This window comes from Ammospiza nelsoni, chromosome 3, assembly GCF_027579445.1.
Source record: "Ammospiza nelsoni isolate bAmmNel1 chromosome 3, bAmmNel1.pri, whole genome shotgun sequence".
NCBI lineage: Eukaryota > Metazoa > Chordata > Aves > Passeriformes > Passerellidae > Ammospiza > Ammospiza nelsoni.
The window spans coordinates 35,929,291-35,952,887 of record NC_080635.1 but is presented as its reverse complement, the minus strand read 5'-3'; the positions used below and the strand labels follow the sequence as shown (position 1 = coordinate 35,952,887).

Below are 23,597 nucleotides of genomic sequence, written 5' to 3'. Positions count from 1 at the left end.
TGTACATAAACAAAAAGTAGATAAGTTGCATTCATATCATCTTACCCAAACAGTGAAAGAATTACTCTAAAAGCTAATGAATCTGTGACTCTTCATGACAGAAATTCTTTTATTCCTATGGGAAAACTTAATTTTTATATATAATATCCCATAATACATACTATTATTTTCAATCAGCATTTCTGTATTTCAAATATTGATATGTGTAAATAACACAGACCTTCTCCTGGAGAAATCTCTCTCTCTCTCCTTTTTCAATAACAATTGTAAAATAAAGGCTGTTTCAAACATTTGATACACATAACACTAAACAAGATCAAATATTGCTGGATAAATGTTAATTAGTAAATACTGCAACAGCTTGTAATCTTTAATGGTCAGAAATTATTATGCAATCCTTCAAGAGTATTTTCCCCCTTACCAATAGTAAAATACCATTTCTTCACAATTCACCACATACACAGCATATATATATATATATATATACGTATATATACATATATACACAGCATATATATACAGCTCTATATACAGAACAGTCCTTAGATAGATAAGAGTCACTCACATGAAAAATTTAAGGTTTTTAACTATTTTCTTAACATTTAGATTGGGAAGCAAAGAATGATAACAAATATATTCCTACACTGTCTTATAATTTCTAAAAATTGTACAAGTGTGTTAAAAATTACTTTGAATTTGATTCTTAAAGCAAACCCCATAGTCTAAACAGCATGCCTTCACTTAAGAGTGCTGCCACAAGCAGCTGTGATGTTAACAAAAATTTCACTTCTAGAAGGCCTCTAGTGTTTGCTACTGGCAAAAGACTATATTAAAGACATGCAGTGAGGGAGTCTTGCTAAAACTATAATTCCCTGAGTCAGAGAGAAAAGTGCTTCAGAAAATAAAGCAGTGTGACAACTTCAAAATTACAGCTTCCCACATCAGTCTCTTCACCTAAACTTCCACTTCCTTCTTACTGAACGAAATTCAAGAACATTTATTCTCTTAGATCTTGACAACATAATAAGAAAAAACCAAATTCCCAGCATCCCCCAGAGAGACAAAACCCCCTCCTGCTGAGGTGCTAGGGCAAGTTTCACATACCATTGACACATTCAAAGACATCGCAGCACTTGCCAGGCGTCCCGTCTCCACGCGAGACGATCTGGGGCACGGAGCCCGCCTCGCACATGGGGAAACCACAGAGACCGGTGAGACACTCACATCTGAAACCAAAGAACAGCAAGGAAACACCTGTAAATAAAGGAAGCCATGTACAAGGTGAAGGAATAAGCAAGAGGAAAAAGTCAGAGCACAAGGTAGAGCTTTGGCATGTTCATGTCTTAGAATCATCTTTTATTAACTCAACAACCAAGATATTTTATCGACCTGAAGGGTTCTTTTTAACTATCCAAACTCTGTTGGCTGTCAAGCAAACAAAAAGGTGGCAGCGTGCAACACCAATGGTGGTCTTCTGCTCTGTGTAAAACTTTGAAAACTGTAATAACTGTGTTCTCCAGACTTGCAAAATAAGGCTTCTCCTCCAATTCTGTCTTGAATTACCAAAACTGATGAAACGCTAATAACAGAAATTGCATTCACTCATCAGAAGGGTGTTCTCTCATTAAGAAACCAAATTATATCCAGCATAATCTTAGGAAAAATTAAAGAGAAAGGAAGACTGGAATGATTAAATCTAAGCTGAAGGAAAATAATTGGAAGTTCTCTTTTGGTGTTGATGGTGGTGCAGTTTGCAGAAGGTGAAACCAATTACATGTGATGCCAAATAATGTGGGAAGCTAGGTATATTAAACACTGTGGTTAGTTTTGGATCATTCTAAAAGGACTACTTTCTCCATGTAACTAGTATTTATCTGCTTGTTTAAGAAAACAGCCTAATGAACTGGAAGATATAAAATGTAGAGAAACAATAGTCATGTTTGCTTCCAGATTCTTTGCTTTATGATTAACATAACAGTTTAAAAGTCAAACACTTAAGAATTTTGATAAGTTGACATTTAACAGAGTTCTTGCCCTGAACAATAAGCACATTTTAGGGATAAGCAGCAATGATTCCGGCTTATATAATTATGCTTAAGATTCCTGCTTAAGAAATAGAAGATCCTGCAATTATGAGTTAAAGAACTAAAAACTCTACTTGTTAATAAACATTTCAAATATTTTAAGTATCCCAAGTATCCCAATATTTTAAGTAACCCCCACATTAAACAACAAGAAGTGGCATCAACCCTTACTGCATTTCTTACTCTTTATGCTGAAAAAGCAAGAAGTTTGGTTCTTCTGTGCCATGCATGTCTCCTTAACTGCCCAACAGCCATTTTATCTCGGATCACCATCCAATGAACGAGAAAGAACCACCTCTCAACAGAGAGGTTTTTAATATCTTTCTCTATAACCTCATCAGTGTTAGATAAAATTGTTATGTTCTCCAGTGTAAGGTAGTACTCAAAATGAAATTTGCAAGAAATACAAGTTAAGTCAAGGAATCTCACAGAACCTTTATTAAACTATTTGAAAAGGATTTTTAAAATACTGCTTTACAGAAGCATGTTATAGTAAAGAGATAAAGTCAGTTTCACAAATAATGCTAAATACATCAAGATAACTTTATGTGCACATATATGCTACAGTATAGCAACAGCTTTAAAGCAGGCATTTGAAGGTTTGGTGTTCTTTTTCTTTTTGTTGGTTTGCTTGTTTTTTTTGTGGTTTGTTTTTTTTGGTTGGTTGTTTTTTTGTTTGTTTTTTAATAATACTATGCTTCCCATGAGAGTAAAGGACAATGGTGTAAACAAAAAAGAGTACAAAAATCAAAGTTTTATTTATCACATCTTTGCTTGTGACATTTTCTTCTCAACTTATTTGTAAATACAAAGACAGAGGGAACCTAATTATTTTCTTTACCATGTGTTGTTTGCCATCAGAGATGTAGAAGGAAGAAAAGGCATTCTGGCTTCTACTCATGTGATCAAAAAATCCAAAGATCTGTGACAGCAGTTTCCCTTTAAGATTACTGTAAATAATTTTACAGAATTACTAATATCTCTAACTTTTACTGTCCCAATAGTACAGGAAGATGGTGGTGGTGGGGGAAGACGCTCTAGTAATCAATGAAAAAGAAAAATTAGCACTGTCAGGTTCATGGAATTTGTACCGTAACCCAATGTCCTGGTTTTGCATGGGTAGTGGGTACCTCCCATGCAAAACCAGGACATTCCACATAGCAGACTGTTTTGAAAGATGGTTTTGCTTTCTGAGAAGAATGAAACCCAGAAATAGCTACCTACATGTTACTAATGAAAAAGAAAAAAAAAAAATCTTTTAAAACATATATGACAGAAAAAAAGTGCAGGCACAATCTGTAAGTGGTATTAAAAGCCCAAAAAAATTGAAGTTTCACTTCAATAACCCTGTATTAAACATCCTGACGAGGATTCTCATTTTCCTCTGGGAAAATAGGTAAATCAAACTTCCGGAAAATTTAGAGAAAATAGAACACATTCAGATAATAGTTGTGGATCTTGATTTTTCAAGTTTCATGAGCTTAAATTACCACACTTAGTTCTACTGCCTTCACAACAAGCTTTCTCAGAAGTATCATCTTTGTTTTTGTCTCATATTCCTTGTAACTCACAGAACTGCAATATTAAATGATTAGATTAATAACTTGTACTTTCCCGCTCATTTTTTCCCAGTCAACTCAAACTCAAAAAAAACCCAAACAAGAACCAAAATACAAAACTAAACCACAACAAACTATGAATCACCACTTGAAATAACTTAAGATAGGACAATCTTCCATAAAAAGGGATGAAAGAGATTTTTAAAAGATTGGTGGGAGCCAACATTCTTTTCTCCAGAAAAGACTCCCTCTGATTTAGAGTAATGAAAGTTTCACATATGCACAGTGCAAGCAAACAAAACCTCAAACACTCCAAAATTTTATAAATTGACCTCCCATTTGGTTAAAACATAATCCATGCATAAGAGAATGTCAAAGTAGAAAATTATCTCAGATGGACTTTAAATAGTCTTCATTCTTTTCAGCCAGCTCTGCTAGGAAAACCTTTGACCATTGTCCAGGCTATTAGCATGGAAAACATTGTTCTGGAGACAGAAGTCTGTCAGAGAGGAACTCTGGTAGCTGAGCATGGCTGTCATGCTGCCAAAACAACATCTGGAAATCTGGAATAAGCGATCCCATTCTCAGCAAGAGAGCAAGATGAGCTTTATAGAACTAGATTTTTGTGAAGTGCCTTTTGGAGTGGAGGGAGGGATGGAGCAGCCCAGGTCTGTGCTCTGCCACAGGCAGCTATCCACCTGTGTATATCTTACCCTTGGTAATGGAACATTAGGTTTGAGGAAGTTGAGCAGGTCAGTTTGAGTTAAGCCCGTTGACAGTGGCCATGGTCCCTCTCAGGCTGATTTCTCTAAAATTCAGCTGTTCAGACTGCTCAGTAAGGCACCAGGCTGGTCCTGAGCTACTGCCCCCACAGCTGCAGCATCCCCAAGGAAAGCATTCCCAGCAGAAGCTGCTACAAGGAAACCTGCCCCGAGAGAAGCCAGCCCTGTGGGGCACCTTCTCCCTGCACATGGCCTGCAGTGACAGCACTGCAACTTCAGATGGCATTGTGCCATCCGAGAGTTCCAGCACTAAAGGGAGGGCAATACCTGAGGTACCAGGAAGCTGGCTCCCAGTATGTGCCCCTGACACACCTTATTAGCAAAGGCTGCAAGGAAACAAGCCTCTTGGCATATTATTACCACAACAGCACTCAAGTCAAGCCAACAACACGTCCTTTTAACAAGGAAGAACAGTCCTGTAGCAGGGTACAACATTACCTTACAAGAGGACCCAGAAAGACATAAGAAGAGTCAAACAGCAAAGTAAGAGCCTTTATGGCACCTGAAAGGGTGGTGGCATGGCCTGGAAGGAACCAGGAATCCTGAGGAAGAGGTTTGCTATACTAAAATTTTGCAAATATAAAATCAACCTGAATGATAAACAGAATTATCTCCAATTCTTCAGGCTAAAAAAAACAAACAAAAAAACTAAAAAACCCCAACCAACACCAAAAAATCACCACCCCAAGAAAAACCCACCCAACAACAGTAATCCTATAAATTTCAAAAACTGAGCAAGGCACACTTCAGTATATAAAGCAGCAGAAATGAGATGATGCACATCAGCCAATGCTTTATAGATTGAGGAAGGTGAGTCCTTCAGTAATACAAATGGCCTGATTTTTAAAATCAATTTTTAAAGTTCTTCAGAAGACAAGTAAGTTTAGTTTAGTTTATGTTTGAGGTGTGTTGGTGGTGGGGTAGTTTAGTTTATGTTTGAGGTGTGTTGGTGGTGGGGTTGTTTTGGTTTGATTTTTGTTGTTTGGGGTTTTTTAATAGCTCTTTTCTTTATGTCCCCAAAAGTGCAAAAAGGAAAAGGTAGAAGATAAAAAAAAAATTCAAATTGAATACTTGTAAATGACAACTTTTACTTCAAATCAAATTATCTTGGTTCATTTACTTCTGTTATTAAACAGATTTAAAGAGAGAAGGGCTTGCTTAGCCCCAGAAAAGCTGTTTTGATGGTAGGATCAAAAGAGTTCTCCAGGCACAAGGCATAATGGCTATGAAAATAAGAACAGGCACCCTGGAAAAAAAGATTTAGTATCAGTGAATGGGAGAGTTGAAGCAGGGGTGTATTGACAAGAGGGATATTTATTTTGAGGATCAAAACAAAATTAAAGTCTAAAGCATTGAGACTAGAGAAAAGCATTCCTGAAACATATATCACATTCCTGTGGAGATTTTATCACAGACCTTTTTTTTGGCCCCCTTGCAGCAATCTAGTGCAATTTACATTAACATTATTAACACTTCTATTAGTAGATAAAACTTGCACAGATGTGTTAATGATATAAGCACTTAAGGATACAGTGAAATCAGGAATTTTCAGAAGAGCATTATCAAAGCTTGACAGTGGCAAAGGAAAGTTTAACTGCAAGACTCTGGCTACCATCAAGCACATGATATAAGTAATGATACAGCAAAATTAAATATTGACATAGCAATCTCATGAAATAATTGAAGAATTATTTCCATGTTATTCACACCTGAATCCACAAGGTGAGTTAAGCAGACAGGACAAAGCCACTGCCTGCACTGCAGGCAAAGCCAAAGCCATTGGGACACCACCATACATGAATTTCAACTAGAATTTTCCTAAGTCAGACAGACTGGAGAGTTTTTGCTCGCAAATTCAGTATCACTTTTTCATTAATTTTTGGTTTTAAAGATAGTATTCAGAACATCAGTAATGAAAATATTATTTTTTCATGCAAATCTTTAAGTATTTTATTTCAAAGATCAATAATAAACCTCTAAATAGAGATGATAAAAATTGTGGAAGATGCATATAACACTTACTATGAGACTGCTAATGTTCAGAAGTTTTACATCACTGCTATATAAACAGACTCATATGGAAGTTCTTCCTATTTTAATTTTTCAGGGGGTTTACTTATTGAGAAATCAAAGTTAGTGTGCTCCCAAGCAAGAATTCCTTTTAAAAATCCAGATATTGTTAGAGACACCCAACATAACAGCGAATTTTTCCATGAGTATAGTAAGCTCTACACACAGGGGGCTTTTAAATAGTACAAAAGTCAACTATCTAGCTTTTAATTAAAGATACCATGAAAGAGAACATTTTTTGTGCATCTTTTGCATATTATTAGCATTAGGAGATAGCAAACAGATGCTAAGCAAGGGAAGTTGTCATAAAAATCAGTATTCACATCAAGTAGATTCCAAAGCTGATCAGGATCTAAAGAGTTCATCTGACTAAAAAACTTCCTTTCATCCTTTGACCAATATAAATCAACTCCTCTGTTTCCCTGAGGGCTGAGACAGAAGAAGAGGATAGACACAAAAGAGTGACGCCAGAGATGCAGCAGGCCATACAACCAGTGACCAAACACACTGACTTTTCAACTGCCCTGATTTTTTTTAAGTACACAAATATATGTATTGAATTCATCAGCAGAGGAAATAAAACACAGCATAAACTAGTTCAAGCCTGTATTTTTCTCACATTTTGCCGTAGCAGCAGGTGCTTTTTTCTGTTGATGTAATCTATGGTTTTTACCACTGTGTACCTCAGCTACTCTTCTTTTAGGTTTATCAGCTTCACCCTTCAAATCTAAAACTAAGGTACTAGTTAAGATTTCAGTTTTCTGATACTATGAAAAGCTATTTCTTTTCTTATTCAACTACTGTTTAATGAGGAATTATAAATATTTCATCCTCTTACAAATAAAACACAATTCCTGAGGACTTCTGGTCAAAAATCACTTACAGATGATAGTTTTATAAATAATTCATAAACTTCCATATTGTTAACTCCAAACTTTCTTACTCCTGAATGACATATCTCTCTACAACTAAGCCATCAGAGATGGCTTTGCCATAAGCAAACAAAAAAACACCTGAAAACCAACAAAAAAGGAAAAAACTCCAGAAACCTCTCCAAAATTCATTGCTAACTTATTTGACTATTTAATTTCATGACCACTTTCTCCTCTTTGCACGAAAAAAAACCCAACCCCTAATAATTATTTCATGCTTAGTTTTTCCATGCCATTCATGCTATTAAATACCTTTCTCAAATCCCTGAAGGCAATTTTGTACAAGTTTAGGGAAGGTAAAAAAAAAAGGTTTGTGTTGGAAAGGAACCTTTAAAGGTTGTCTAGTCCAGTCCCACCCTGGCAATGATCAGGGACATCTTCAACTGCATCACATTGCTCAGAGTCCCATTCAACCTGATCTTGAATAAAAACGAAGACCAAAATTTGTTCTAAAATCTAAGTGGTTTTGAGACCAAACAACTCTACTCAATTAATGAGACCCTTTCCATGTAGTAGAAACCATACATGCAAGAACTGCAATGCTTTGCAGAAACCAGACTGAAATTCACCAATGACATTTCAAAGAACAGCAGCGAGAAACCACTTTTCATTTCAAAATGATCCACAACCTTCAGTTCCACTTCTTAGTTATTCAATAATTTGAGAAGAAAGAAGGAGAATTTGTGGATGCTGAATTCTGACATGATATTTCCTGCTATTTTCTAGAGGAAACACAACTTCACACTTTTCATATAACCTCTGTAATGTTGATATTATATCTGCTCCAAGTACCATTGGAAACTGCTGGGGAATTCTCATATCTACTTCACTTTTAAAATGCAGGCATCCAAATTATAATTCTATTACATTATTATGTACATGGGTCTCCCTAGACATCTGTGCACTTGCGAGACTGAAGAAAACAGTCAGACATTATTGATCCCTGTGATACAAACAGAAATTTGCCTGTTCAAGTCAGACATTATTCTCAACTAAATCACTTATTCAATTTCCAAACAAGCTAATGGCTGATTAAGTAGAATAAATGACAGAAAACACAGCGGGAAGTCTCAGGAGAAAGAGGAAAAACAATACTCAGTGTGATCAAGGTACACATTAATTGTTAGGTCAACAAGTGCAAACAAAAATTGAAACAGAGAGACACATCTACCAGCTTATTATAAGCTGAAAGAGTTCAAACACAAGCCTGCTTATAAAGAATGGAAAGAAACCAAATTCTATAGACACTACAACTTCATTCTAATTTCAAGCATAAAACACCACCTAAAAGTAGATACAATTAGGAGTCACTTTAATTTATCTGGTTTAAAATTTCTTTCCAAGTTTCACAGTGGAGGAGTAAATAACCATTTACTCAGCACATAGTCAGATTAGAGTATTACAGACATTTTTCCATAAAAAGGAAACTGCTTGCATAGCTATCACTGATACTTCCTCCCCCACTGTAAATGTTTTTTTTTTTTTTTTTTTCTTTTTGCTTTGCTCTTGGGAAATGTGCTTCTTCCTTAAGTATCATTGCCTTTCAGGTTTTCCAATTCAACATTTCCTAGAAGCTGGTAGAAGACCACAGATGTGTATTTTTAACAGATAATACAGGCACAAAACGCTGATCTTATAAAAGATGCAAGCAGGGACTTCTGTATTTACAATGTCTTATAGCTTCTTCTGCAAAAGATTTACAGGCTATTTCTTCTGCAAACATTCTGGTGTTTCCTCTCCTTGTCTGAGGTCTCTGACACTCAGGAGTCAGCCATCGGGCTCCAGAAATGCCTTGTGTTTCAAGAGCTTCTTGTACCAGACTGAGACATTTTAGCCACACAGAAGGGAAAAATGACAGGGCAAAGACCATTAAACAAGGAAAAAGGAATTCTATGACTAATTCATTTAAGAATTTTTTCAGAGGTTTTCTTCTAAACAATACAAATATAATTCTACTCCTTCATGCTACTTGAGCCAACTGAGAGGGCTGCATTTGTAATGCCATTCAGCTATCTGTAACTAAGTGATAGTGAAATGGGCCAATTCAAAGAGTCTTCATTTGCTCATCCATCAAACCCAAGCCTTTCGGGCTCCAATCTTGCAAGATTGCATCTGTAAAAAGCTTTTAATCACTTTTTTGGCATATGAAATTTACCTGCTCCTGCTATGCTTAACTTACAATTGCTTTATCCTCTCCTCATCTCACCATGTCATTCTTGAAACTGCTTGTTTTAAAGCTAGGACTCAGGTAGAAAAAAAGTACTGGAAATTTTGATAGATAAACATAGATCAATTATTTCTGAACTTTTTCAAATCTACAACATATTAAGGATTATGGTGTGAACTTTTTTAAGAAGCATGTGAAACTTACTACTGGGATTTAGTGAACATACTAATGCTGGAAGTTTCTCTCCTCTCAGAAGAATACTACTATATCGTACATTATCAGCAAGATATTCAAGCCAGCATGCATATGCTGCAAGAGTTCCTCTCAGGAGCTAAAGGACAATGATGCTGACTCACTGAGACTGAGTCACTCCCAAAATCTGAGGAAGGTGTGGGAAATGTCCTTCAATGGTAAATAGTTTGGGGAAGAGGATACATTTCCATTTCATAAAGTAAACCCTGTGAGACAATATCAATAAGTCCTAGCTGTTTTTCATTTGCTTGTTTTAAGCTAGAAACCAATTTAAAAAAATGACTAGTGACCATGGAAGACAGAAATTGAAAAGGAAGGCACTCTGATGGTCAAGTTTTAAAGGCAAGCTTAGTATCTTCAGAAGACCAAATCAGATTGCAGCAACATTGGTTGCTTCTAGTTGTAATTACATCCTTTAATCCTTAATTTAACCCTCTATCAGTTTTTCCCCCTATTTTTCTCAGAACTGATATCAAGACAACCACATTTAATTACTTAGGTTTTGTTCTTCTTAATATTGGCACAGTGCTAACATCTCACTGTTCTCTCTGAGTTTTCTTGGTTATCTGGTTTTATTAAAAGACTGACCAAGAATAGCTGAGGGCAGGGGGAGGAGTGTGTGTGTGTGTGTGTGTGAAATATCTCTGAGAACAGAGCACTGAATGAATTTTGAAATTACAAAATCTGTAACAGATGATAGCACAGAAGCAGGAGTATGAAACAGTAGCAAGAAGCAGAGACCTAATAAAGACTAAACTTCCAAATTATTTCAACAACTACAAAGAAAAAAAAAGATAAAAAATACTAGGTGCAAAGCTATCTAAACAGGCCATATACTATGTTGTAAAAATCTTATGAAACGTGCACAAAACTATGTGAGCAATAAAAATATAAGCAGTTTATAATCATTGTCCTGTTCCATTTTTCACAGATAAAAAAATAAAACAGATTTTGATAAAGATTTTTACACTTAAAATTAAATTCCCGAAGGAATCTGTAGATTTGAAGAAACTTCATTTACAACAAGAAAAACTGGGAACACTCAAAGAGAACAAATTCTGTAAAGCTGATATTGACACATTCAACTTTCTAATAGAAGACCACAATGCTACATTAAAAAAACAGTAGTTTTTTAAATGTAGTAATGTTTTCTGTAAGAGCTCTAATACATTTTTTGTTCAACAACCTCCTTGGAGAAGCAAGCATCTTTACTAAGACCAGAGACAAACTGTTCTAAGCTTTCCTAACATAATAGCTGTTTTCCTGTTTTCCAAACATTTAGCTTTCCTAACATAATTGCTGGAAATTTAAGATAAGTGTCTCATAACAGCCTGATGAAAGCTGAAGCAACTGGTATTTTGATGTTGATGCCAAATCAGTATGTTTTGTTCTGTTTGAAGCACTGCATTAGAAATCACTGTGACACTAAATGTAACCTCTGAGTGCAAGAACAAGAATTTATGTTTACAAGATGTTTACTATCCCCACTTTTCCCCTGGCATTGCTCAAGGAATTTTCATTGTTATGAGTATGCATTCAAGAGTTTGCTCACAAAAGAAACGCCAATTTGTCATCAGATTTAAGGACCTCCATTTTCCCAGCATATTATGTACAAGGAACAGGCCAAGAACAAGAGGTGCAGCAGAAATTCAATCTACTCCTACTGTATGTGAAATTATCAACTACTTGTTAACCAGCCCAGTAACATGCCACCTGTCCCTAACCATGGCATTCTCCTCTAATTGCTTTCTGGTTCTGTTTGTATGACGCTTTTATTTCAGTGGCAGTAAATGAAACAGACAATCATAATTGCTTCCAAGAGTTTATAGTCTTAATAAACCAATTTCATGAAGTCTAAATGACTGTCTAAAGTCCATAACCTTATAGAACAATGTGTCTGCTTTTAATAAATTATTCTCTGCTTTTAATAAATGTACCCCAAAAAAAATATAGTGCCACTTCTTCTGAACTTAATTCTAACAATGAAAAAGAGATGTGATATGCAATTAGGTGATTCTGAACTGAATCTCAGAAAAGGCAATGTTGGTATTCCATTATTCATAATATTTTATTAGGTAATTTTGAAATTAAGGAAAACCATCCTGTTTTCCTACCAAAGAATAAATCATCCATAAATTGGCACTTTTTTCCCGTAATTTTAGCATGCAAGTTTCACAGTGACCCTTCAAATATAAAGGGTGTCTCCTAAAATCTGAGGAAACACTGAACTTGAAGTTAACTGGCTCAATTCTCATATTCCATGTAACTGCACTTGTTATTATTTCTTTTCTATTACCCCATGTCTGTGTTCCTTCATTCCTCCCTTCAAATAAAATCTTTACTTACAGCACATAAATGATGACTATGGCACTGTCTTCTTTAAGAAGCACAGTAGTATATGAAAATCAAAATAACGAAATATATTTCCAGCAGGCACACAACATGTAAATCCACTGCCAGATTCAGTTCTTCTTCTTTCTTTCTCACCTACTCCATTAAAAAATGGATTATTGCTTTGGCTGATTTAAGGCAATCCAAATAGCAACCCACTTTATAACAATATACATCAACATAGACTGAGCCATGAAATTAAAAAATAATGGAGGAGTACAAGACATCTACAGTAGTTTCTACCTGCCTGCAGACATACTAGGTTATGCTAATTGTAGAGGTATTTTGCAGTTTTATACATCAAGGAGGGCAGAGGTATTAACACAAAACTCCCTTCAGATCCTAAGGCTCCAGGAGCTAAGTACTCCTCTATCCTAGCTCTGACCTCCTGTTAAACTCTGATCCCAGGAATGTGCAACGACTGATTTCAAAGAGGTTTCAGGAATCCACAATTATCTAGTAATTCACACTCTGTAAGCCTGCTTGTACAGTTGGGACTTTGTGCACAGGAGAATGGAACACTGCTTTCATCACTGACAAGGACACTTCAGTCACCCGTTGGCGCTCAGCAAACCAACTTTATTTTTAAACATTCTCAACAAATTAAAAAGATTCTTTCAAGAATGTCCTCGCTCTAGGTATTCTATTTAAGATCAGTTCACACATGTGTCCTAGAAATAGAAGATATTTCAAACTGGTGATTTTTCTGAAGTAAATGAAGATTTATTTTCTTGGTACTCTGTATTTCCTGATAGAAGGAACATTGAAATTATCACTGACAAAGAATGAAGTGGATATTTTTCATTTTCTTCACCCAAGCACTTGCAAACCACAAGTTATATATTAGACTGCATAAAAATAGAACATAATTTTACTTTTGTGAAACAAAAATAATTCAGGTTATATATCACTTTTTAATCCAACAAGCTGAAACACATCCAGAAATAAACCTGTACCATTAATCTTTCTAATGTATCAATGTTATTAAATGTTAATCTAAACTCTAAATTTATGAAATATTAATCTGCGACTGCTTCTTTGACTTTATAATCTATCTTTCTGAATACAGTCCTTAGCAGCATTTTTTTCTAGTTGTCTTGAACAAGCTGAATTGTATTTGCAACAATGGCAGTATGATGACTGTATAAAATCTGCAGATTCCTGCACAGTCCCAACTAGCCAGGTCAGCTCTGAACTAATACATCATCGCAGTTCCTAGGAATTTTACAGAAAATATGTCACAGAACAAAGGGAGGATACTGAGAAGATGTCACAGTAAATGTGCACCCAAAGGGTGCCCAAAAGAGAACAACCTTGATTATGCCATCCTTGACTTTCTTTGCAAGTTTTTTACTACTTTACACAAGGGGCTGAGAATATGACAATATTCTATGACTGCAATGACCTTCCACTAAGTAAGCCAACCAGTGACATCTACAAGAAAAATTTTCTTTTTGGTGTAAAATCTTTTCATTCATGTTAATTTTTGCTTGAATATGTATTTATTTGGCATATGCATGAATCGGGTTTTGGGAAATTTGTTGTAAAATCATCAGCTCAAATAGTGTTGCATAATTGTGGAAAAAAAACCAACTTTAAAACTGTCTTATTTTTTTTAATCACAGTAAGTTACACCTGCTTGAACAAAAACAGAAGTTAAAATGTAAGTAAGTACTTGAAATTTCTGTTCCCCCTACAGTTCCAGAGTGTTCCATCTTTCACTTTTTAAAGTGGTCATGCAAAAAACTGGACTTTTTCTTCTCCTTTAACTAGATTTTTTCTAGCATGTCCTCTGTCATCTCCATCACTTAACTCCTTACCATCAAACACCTTCAAAAGTTAACTCTTGTGAAATTAATTGAATTAACTGAAAGTCAATCTAGAGACATGAACTTCTCCAATAATTTTAGCAGAAACCAACTTCATGCATCTGTCCCACGAAGACCTTTTTTCTGCTTTGAAAATACAAGATTCTGGATTTCCACCAGACTGACATAACCTACTTCATGTAGGTTATATTCATATTCAGTATCAGCATTTATTGTCACAGAAGTACACGTTATTATCCTGTATTTACAGTGCTTGAATTGTCGCGAACAAGTTAAAAATGACTGAGCCATTGAGACACCAACCTTGTGGGCAGGGTGCAGCAGCCATCGGCCGTCAGCCTGACTTGGGTTTCATAGCTATCCAGGGGACAAACAACTTGCTGAACAGGAGGGCACTCGACTGTGCTGCAATCCACACTGAACACTACGGAGGAAGGGAAGAAGAACATTTCTTTTACTCATGCTTTAGAAGCTTTCTGCAAATTACTTCCTCATAAGCAACCACTTATGCATCAGCTTTTAAGTCACAAAAATGATCCGATGAATGTGTGCTTGCTAGGTAGCACTACAAAAAGCCTCCTTTTCTCTTTAAGATTCACTTTTTAAAATTATTAGGAAGCAACTGAACTGATAATAGTTAATAAAAATATTTACAGAAGTTAGGCAACCTTACACAATCATTAAAAACGTGAATATTATTTAATAGAAGTACCCTAGTTATGGAAGAATATATATTCCCTACAGCTTTTGAAACAGTAAACAATTCATTGTTTAATTTTTAACTAATTAAAGTCTGTTTAAACAGCAAAATACTTGGGTTATAGGAAAAAAAGAGAGATACACTACAGATATATCTGTGCATGTTTAATGTACATTTTAAAAGGCTATTTTATTAGGTTGTCTTGTTTGTACATTTATATATGGCAAAAATGAAATGCAAGTTAAAAAAATCTTTCTTCATTAGTAAGATGAAGAATTCTACTTAACAAGAAAGACTGACTGACAGTTTTTAGAAAGCAACAAATGTCTAGAAATCAAAAAAAAAAAAAAACCCCAAACGAGGATAAATATATATTTAATGTTCTAAGTTATACTCAGGAAAGCTAAAACACATCTTGCTCTTATTTGGTCCTAAGTCTTCCACGTAACAAACATTACCAGCTCAGGTAACATGTATCTGCTATGCCTTTTCATAATTATACTTAGAAAGTGCAGAATAAAACATGGTTCCCTCTCCAAGAAATGAGTTACTTTCTGATTGACCATGAAGGATGAACAAAATATTATCAGACTGGAAATTATGCAGCACAATATCCCTGATTACTGATTAAATTCACTGCAATATTGACACTACCACAGCAGCTTACAGAACTACTAAAGCAGCTTGACAATGCTATCCACATTTTTTGCAAGAGCTCATAACCTTCAAAGGGCTATTTTTCCTCTTCTGATCCTACATTTTCCAAGCTTGATCCTCAGTGGTACATAGCAATAACTGACTCTGTCATCATGAGACATCAGTCTCAGAATTACATCTGCTTTTTCTATCTCCACTGCAGTGGTTACAGTGTGATAGTACATGGCTCATTAACACTGAAAAGCAGCCCAGTCTGTCTTTCTTAATCAAGTACAAACTTCAAAAACATTACAAACAAACCCCAAGTTAAGACTACTCAAATTTTTTCTCTTAATCACTACATTATTAGATTAATCATAAAGCAGCCAAGGTAGGACAGGACCCCTTAGAGGCTCCCAAGCCAGGCCCTATAGATCTGGCTGCCCAGAATTATGCCCAGGCGGCTTTTCAATATCTCCAAGGGTGGAGAATCCATGGTCTCTCTGGGAAAACTGTTTCGGTGCCCAGCCACCCTCATTGTGAAAAAGTGCTTCCTGATGCTCAAAGTGAACCTCCTGTGTTTCTATTTGTGCCTCTTGCCTCTCTGGTCCTATGACTGGGCACCACTGAAAAGAACCTGGCTCTGCTTTTACACCCCCTTCAGGTGTATTGATGAGATCTTCCCTGAGCCTTCTCTTCTCCAGGTGGAACAGGCCCATCTCTCTCACAGCTGCCTCACAGGAGAGAGATGAAGACAGACAAGAAATGAAAAATATTTCAAAAAAGGAAAAAAAGTTTCTACTTTCTTTCAGATTTAAACAGGTTTCTCAAAGTGGAAAAAGTATTGACAGAACCTTATAGATAAGCTGAAAATATTCTGAAGTTACAGAACAGCCTGTAATTGGATTCTTAATTTCTTTAAAAGGTATCTCCCAGATTAGCTGCACTACTGTCCTGAAAAATAAGACTGCAAACATTTGCCACTGACTGTTTAGTTTTCTTTTCACATCCTCCAATAATACATTTCATGAACAGGAGGTGCAAGCCTTCAATCTTTTATTTTTTATATATGATAAAATCTGTTATATATCTTATTCTAAACGCTTTTTTTGTCTCTCGTAGAAACTTTAAGCTTTAAGTACAGTTTGACAAATCTGTGTCTTCAAGAACTCATAAACATGAGTTCCAGTTTCCTATCACCCAATCAACCTTTGCTTACAAGTCTTCAAGAATTTTCACATTCACTGAATTTGTATAATAGAAGCACCTGAGAGTTACCACTTTTCTACAAGAATGTAGCAGAAATCCTGCCATGGTTGCAGACATATCTGCAGTCATGTGCTACCTCCTTTGTAGACTACAAAACCAAGGTTTTGAAACTGCTAATGAAACCAAGTGAATAAAACTTTCTAGTAGAGTAAGTTATCAAAGTATACTGTGTTATGCTCCACCCTGACATATTTCAGCTAATAAAATGGCTGGCTCTTCAACTAATACAATGTACAGTTTAGGGCAAGATCTAAATAAATACCTATGCATTAATGGTGAAGGAGCAAGTCAGTATTTGCCTTTCTGATGAAACAGTGGCTCAGCACCAGCCAAGGCTTCAAAAGCTGCAAATTTCTAAGGGTTCAGTACAAGGATACACAGTCTGTTTTTACAGCATGGAGCACCACATGACATCCTCTGCTTTCAGTTCAGATGCATTTCAACTCATGAACAGTGCAACACAACACAACTACACATGATAATGGCAGTCACACTGTCTGCCACGGGAGAAGTAGAAAGGAAGTATCTCCCCATGACAAAGCTTTACCCCTTTTACTTTCCATGAAACTCAGAACATATTACATACAACCACAGCATTCCTGGACCTTCAATGCAGCGGTATCACTGCCTGAACCGCTTCCTTAAATGCCCTATCCCAGGTATTTCCCAACATGGATCTCCACATCTGCTGAGTTTTTTCCCCTCCCTCACCTTCATTGCCAACTTAAAAGCCATTTCTCCAGCTTCATTAGAAATGTATCTATAATTCTTCCTCACTCTTTTTTTCCAATCCTTTCCCACTTCTATCTCAAGTTCTGTCAACATAAGCTTTTAACAAATAATACAATAAAACAATGTAAGTACTATTCTGTAAGTAACAGAGGACAAAAGAAAAACATTATAGAATTCTGTTTCTCTGGGCTCTGTATAAAAACTTGATTTTGCTGACCCTTGTCCTTAGTGCAAGGTTGTATAAGCTCCAGATCTGATTTTCAGGGCTGAAGCTGGATCAGGGTGGAGCACAAGCTCCTTCCCTGTGCGTCATTACACAATACCTACTAAATTATGCTGCTGGTCGCGGACTTTCCATCAACCCTGACTGCACAGAATTCCCCAAAGAAGTAAGGCAAACAATAACGTTTTCTTTACAATTGCGTTTAAACCAGTATTTGGTAGAGGAAAAAAAGAGTAATTTTCAGGCCATGCTGGAGATGAGTGAATGAAAGCTCTGCCAAAAAGACTTCTGAAAAAATGACAGATGAGTAGTCTTTTCAACACAGGTTATGTCTATCATGACAGACATTTCCCAGTGCTTTCCCGAAGATGTCAGAAACTAAAAGACGACACTCTCCATTGCACCATATGCAACAACAAAAGTTGGCAAAAAAGGTACAGCAAACATCTGTTGGACAGCTGCCAAAGTAAACTATTTACCTTGTTTTATTCAGAAGTGACAGCTAGAGTTCCTGTCAATACTTCAGCAAAATACGTTTTAATTTAGATTTTAACTCAATCATGTTTAAAAAAATAAACATGATTTCAAAAATGTCCTTGTTCATAGTTCATATTCATAGCACATACACTCCCACAAATCTTGTTTTGGATTATTTTCATTTTTGCTGTTAACACATTATGCAGTTCCATTTGAAATTGCTCATTCAAACTATCTTTAAGAAAAAAAGATTCAAAACATGTTTTCCAAAATGTAATCCCCAGCTTAAAACTAAATTCAATGCACATTGACTAAATTCCCTACTTGTGAATGAACAGTTACACACATCTTTTAGGAATAAAATAGGTGTCTTATGGAACCAAACCAGGGTTATCTCATCTCTGAGCTTTACAACCACAGTAAAACAATGAGCATGACACACTTGCTCTCAGTAGGTGCCACAACTGTGATGAGATACTTGGTGAAGCAACAGGTAAGAACATTTAAAGCTGGAGGTTAATAGACATGTATGACTAAGCTACGAAGTTTCTTCAGTATTCATATTAACTGAACACCAATGTCTTCAATTGTATTCCTAAAGTAAAAGGGGCAGAAGAGGAAGTGGATCTCAAAATGAATAATTTTATTTTTATTCTAATATTTACTGTTGAGGAAACACTTAATTTTCCTTTCACTAACTCCATTGCCAATCCCAGCACTTGCCCATACGCAGTTCTCAGCAGAAGGTTCCCAACTCAAATGCCAGAGTTAACTAGAGAGCAGTGATATTTTTTTAAAGAACAGAAATAAACATAATTTATGTTTTAATTGCACAAGACCTTTATCTTGGCATACAGCAGCACTGCTGTCATAGGAAGTAGTCCTCCCAGCTTTATTTCCACCAGAAAACCCTTGCTGGTGCAAAACCCTTATTGACGCTGGTTATACAGACATGGAAGTGCAGGAAGAATGTTCTGGAAGCATTACTCACAGAACTAAAGCCTTTAGGTCTGTGGCAAATAATGGAAACATATTTTTCCATGTTCAACATGTTAACTCCATAGAGTTGCTGACACATTCAGGAAAACTGATGACAGCAGCCCCACAAAAGTCTCTCCATGAACACCAACCTCCCTGACCTTACTCTGTTCATTACCCATATTTTTCTAGCACTATGGCATTTCAGTAACAATTCATATAGTTCAGTTCCTCTCTAACTCTTCTTCAGGATACCAAGTCAAACTCTGAAGATGCGGGGTTTATTACCAGGTCTCTCAATTTCTAAGCTCCTTTCACAAAGCTCTAAGTTTCCCTTAAATCCTGTTAGTTTCTTTCCTTCTCCAATCTCTTCAAAGCCTCTGCTCTTCTACCCTCCTAACACACACACCTTCATTTTTCCAGTCCCATGTACCTCCACCTCTTACAACTCCTGACAGCAAAAAAAAAACCAAACCTCTTCAGAAAACAATACAGACAGAGTTACATAAATTCATAATTGTGGTAGAGAATTGTATTCAGTTTGAAGATTCTGTAAAACTAGCGAGCTGAAAACAGCTTTGAAGAAGAAATTTCCATGGGCAAGTCTGGACAGACTTATTTGCCAACTACAAGATGGGAATTCAAATAGTATTTGGGAGGGCATGATCAGAGCTAAAATTTCTTCTGAAAATGATAAATAATTCAAAGTCAGCAAGACAAAATTTAGTAAAGGCATAATTGAAGTACATAGGAGGAATTAAAATGTACAAATATATGAGTAGTTCAGTAGCACTCATACTACAGAAAGATCCCGGAATCACAGCAGTTCACCAACTAGAAATACCTCTTGTAAAACAGTTACAGTCTTATTTAAAGTTTTGCATGAGAAACAGAAGGCAATTATTCTAAAGTATTTAGTGCTGATGAAGAGTCTCCCAAAATCTTAGTCTGCTTTTGGATACCACATGTTAAAGTGCTGATTAACTGAAAAAAACTTATAGAAAGGAAATATAACCAGGGAGGAGTCAAGAAAGACCATGTCAGGAGAATTTACAGCTAATTCTAGATGAAAGAAGCCCATGGTTGTCAAAATGTTCCACGGCAAAAAATTATATGTTCAGAACAGGGTACAAAAACGTTTGTTTAAATATCCACACAGATTTGCACTGAATATTAGGGAAAAAACACAAAGAGGAGCACTAGATGATACAAAGACTGTACAATCTTCTTTTGTGGAAGATTTAAGAAAATGTTAAACAAGCATAGGAGAGGCACTGTTTAAGCACACTTGAAATATAGCACTGTTTGCATATAATGTTTTGGATTACACCATTTTATATGCTTGCTTTCAGTCCTCTGTTTTGACTATTTATTTTACCAAAGCCCAGATCAAAGAGTGAATTACATCTTCCACTTCACTTGGAATAATAAATCACAAGAGAGGGTGATTTGTGTTCTCATGAAATGGAAGATGAGTAAATACTGAAAACATTGGACAGTTTTTTAGTATGCCTGCATAATCCTTTTGCTCTGCAGTTTTTAAGGGCCAACACTCGATAATCTAGAGAGATCTTGAAACAGAAATCCTAATTCCCTGTTCATACATAATGTATTCCTACTATGAAAAACCTATGTATAATCTAATCAATATATAAAGCATGTCACTTGCACTAGTAGCATTCACAGAAATGCAATGTTCTCACTAGGTTACTTTTCCCTTGCTACTCAGTTTAAATTAATGTATAAAGAAAAAAGAAAGTAAAATTTACCATAATATGTTTACTCTGTGTTATTTTAATGGTTATTGCCTGCATATAATAATTAACTTTCAAGAATAATCAGAAAAATTTAGAAGTTCTACAGGCTTTACTGGATGCAGTTATGTGAATTATTTTGCTAGTCAGACAGAAAAAATTGAAAAATGGGAAAATAAATTGTATCTATTTTTACCTGGCTTGCATTCATAGAGATCACAGCATTCCCCTGGCTTTCCTGATGCCTTAGAAACCAATATATTCAAATAGCCAGGCTGGCAAACCTTCCTCAAGCAGCCTGCAGGATTACACACACAACGGCTTGGGAGTGGGCAGCATTCACCAGGAGGTGCATAGCCTTCAATCAAGATGGAATCTTCTGGACATCGAGGAGAAAACTGGACCTCACAGCGAGCCTTGGAGCAATCAGGTTTCTCTTCTGAAAGGGAGAGAAAAATCATCATGCCATATGTGTCAGTAAAACACTGAAGTTGTGAAGATAAACTCAGATAAAAGCTCCCTCTCTTCTCCCTGCTCCCAAAACAATAAAAAAGAAAACGGCTGCTGCTGAACTGATTAGCAACAATCACCAAATATCCTTTAAAAACTATAGTTATTTGCAAGATACTAGGTGTCTTATGAAATATTTTACAAAATTTCTAATTTGTGCAATGTGAGCGATGGCTGAACCCACACAGTCTCAAGTAGAGATGTGAACTTAACATTTGGCCAGGATGTTAAGAAACAGCTTGTCATATTATGTCAGCCCCGATGTTCACACCTATTCCTTCAGTTTCCTAAGACCTTCCATTATGGACTGATTTAAAGGCTTGATTTATTAACCTGAACCGAGCTCTCACATATTCGAAAAACAAGTTAAAAGTTCAACAGCTAACAAATTTGAATACTTTGGCAGAAGAGGATTTTTCCTGTACATGTTCCCAATGTTTACATTAGAAGTGGTGTTCCTACATACTTCAGCAGCCTGGATACTAAGTGATAAGAGGTTTGACTACGGTGATGATGAGGTTTGTTGATGGTCCTTACGCATCCCTTCTAACTCAGGATATTCTATGATTCCTTCCTGTACAAGTACTTTATGTTTTTTCTTACCATAACCTAAATGTGCTACTAAATAGCATTATAGCTCTTTTCTTACAGTTAAAAATCCTACTATTTCCATCTATCTTTAAAACAGCCTTGACTAGATATGTATTTTGCCTAGACATTTAAATAACATTTTTAAGACCAATGTTTTGGGTTTTTTTCAAACCTACCCTTATGTTTAGGTTCCTATCTGCTTTATTAAATACATTGTTCAAACAGAACATTAGTGGTTAGAGAGGCTCACTGCCGAGAGCTGTATTAACAATGCATAACACACTAGTCTCTGTATTATATGGATAGTCTTTAGTTTATACACATAATAAAAGGCTTGACACTCAAGCTTTTAAAATTATTTTCATTTTCCACTGCATGTTTCCTCAACATGCACAGAGAAGTGACAGAACTGTTGCAGTAGCAGCCCTTAAAGTACATACTCATGGTAGGCTCTTGATAGACCACTTGTACTCATGATGACCCTTAAATTCCCACTGTTCATTACTTTATGTGCCCTAGCATTATGCATCTAGTAATCTTCTAATTTCTATGACTAATAGATAATCCCATTGTCATGCAATCTCTCCCATGAAAACTTTGGATTATAAGTATTTTAAAAAGTTGACCTGCTCTTTTTCACTTGACTGCATTTACACACATACATGTACCTATGTAAGTCCTTAAGGACTGCTCATATAATTCAATGCAAATAAAATTTGAGCAAAACAACTGGTCAAATACAATAAAAACTATTTTTGATCAATTCGGCTAACTCTCCAAAAGGCAAGGTGTGTCAGAAATGCACATCAAACTGCAATACAAGTTTGAATCCAAACTATTCAGGACTCTAGATTTATCATTTTTGAAGACCAATGCAAAGCCTGCTGCTGGAGTTGGTAAGATCACCCAGCAATGATATGAAAACAAGCATGTGTCACTATCAATATGTAAGAAGCATCACAGGCAATAGGAGAGAGAAATTTAAAATAGAGAACCATGACAAGTACTTTTGTATGAAATATTCACTCAGTGTTTTGCAGTTATTTTTGATAGTCTGTTCCACGTTAGAGTATTGTGCCTAATGGAGTTAAAGGTTACAGACTGTGACAGGACTCTTATATAAAGCCAGTGCCATTTTCAGAGAAAATTATTTAAACCTAACCACCGCCTCAAAAAAAGGAATGTTTATGTTTTAATACCAGGTAATATAACACCAGTAGATATTTATAAACCAAAGGTTTTCTTCTTAGTCCAGCATCATTATTACTTTTGTACTTCAGAGTCCTAAAAAATAGACAAAACCCTACTAATAACTTCCTATTAATACTCATGTAAATACTGTGCTTCTGAATTACATCTCAAACTATGTACATGTTGAAACATTCCTCTCCCAATACACAAATGCAACTGAGCAACAGGAAAGTCAGACATATTCACCCAAGCTGGATCAACCAACAGACAATTATCTTTCAGCTTCCCAAACTCTAGTCCTCCAGCATAGTCAAAAGCAGGTCAAGAAAATTTTTACAGACTATGTCACAATTTGTTTCTTGACTTAGATGCTGTTTTTCTTTATGGAAAGCAGCTACTGACTAAAACAATTTGTGATGAGTAGTATATTAAGTGTTTCCTTGAACATCATCTTTATCTAAGACATGAAA

The 23,597-nt window shown here is 35.8% G+C and overlaps 1 protein-coding gene across 1 annotated transcript in view; it reads right to left on the bottom strand.

Moving 5' to 3' along the window:
• Positions 1 to 23,597, bottom strand: part of CRIM1 (cysteine rich transmembrane BMP regulator 1) — a 170,222-nt gene that overhangs the window by 68,089 nt on the left and 78,536 nt on the right. Inside the window, exons 3-5 of the mRNA XM_059469584.1 lie at positions 21,032 to 21,274; positions 14,370 to 14,490; positions 1,105 to 1,226 (exon numbers count right to left, since the gene is read on the bottom strand). Coding sequence (XP_059325567.1) covers positions 1,105 to 1,226; positions 14,370 to 14,490; positions 21,032 to 21,274 — 486 coding nt within the window. The remainder of the gene's footprint in view (positions 1 to 1,104; positions 1,227 to 14,369; positions 14,491 to 21,031; positions 21,275 to 23,597) is intronic.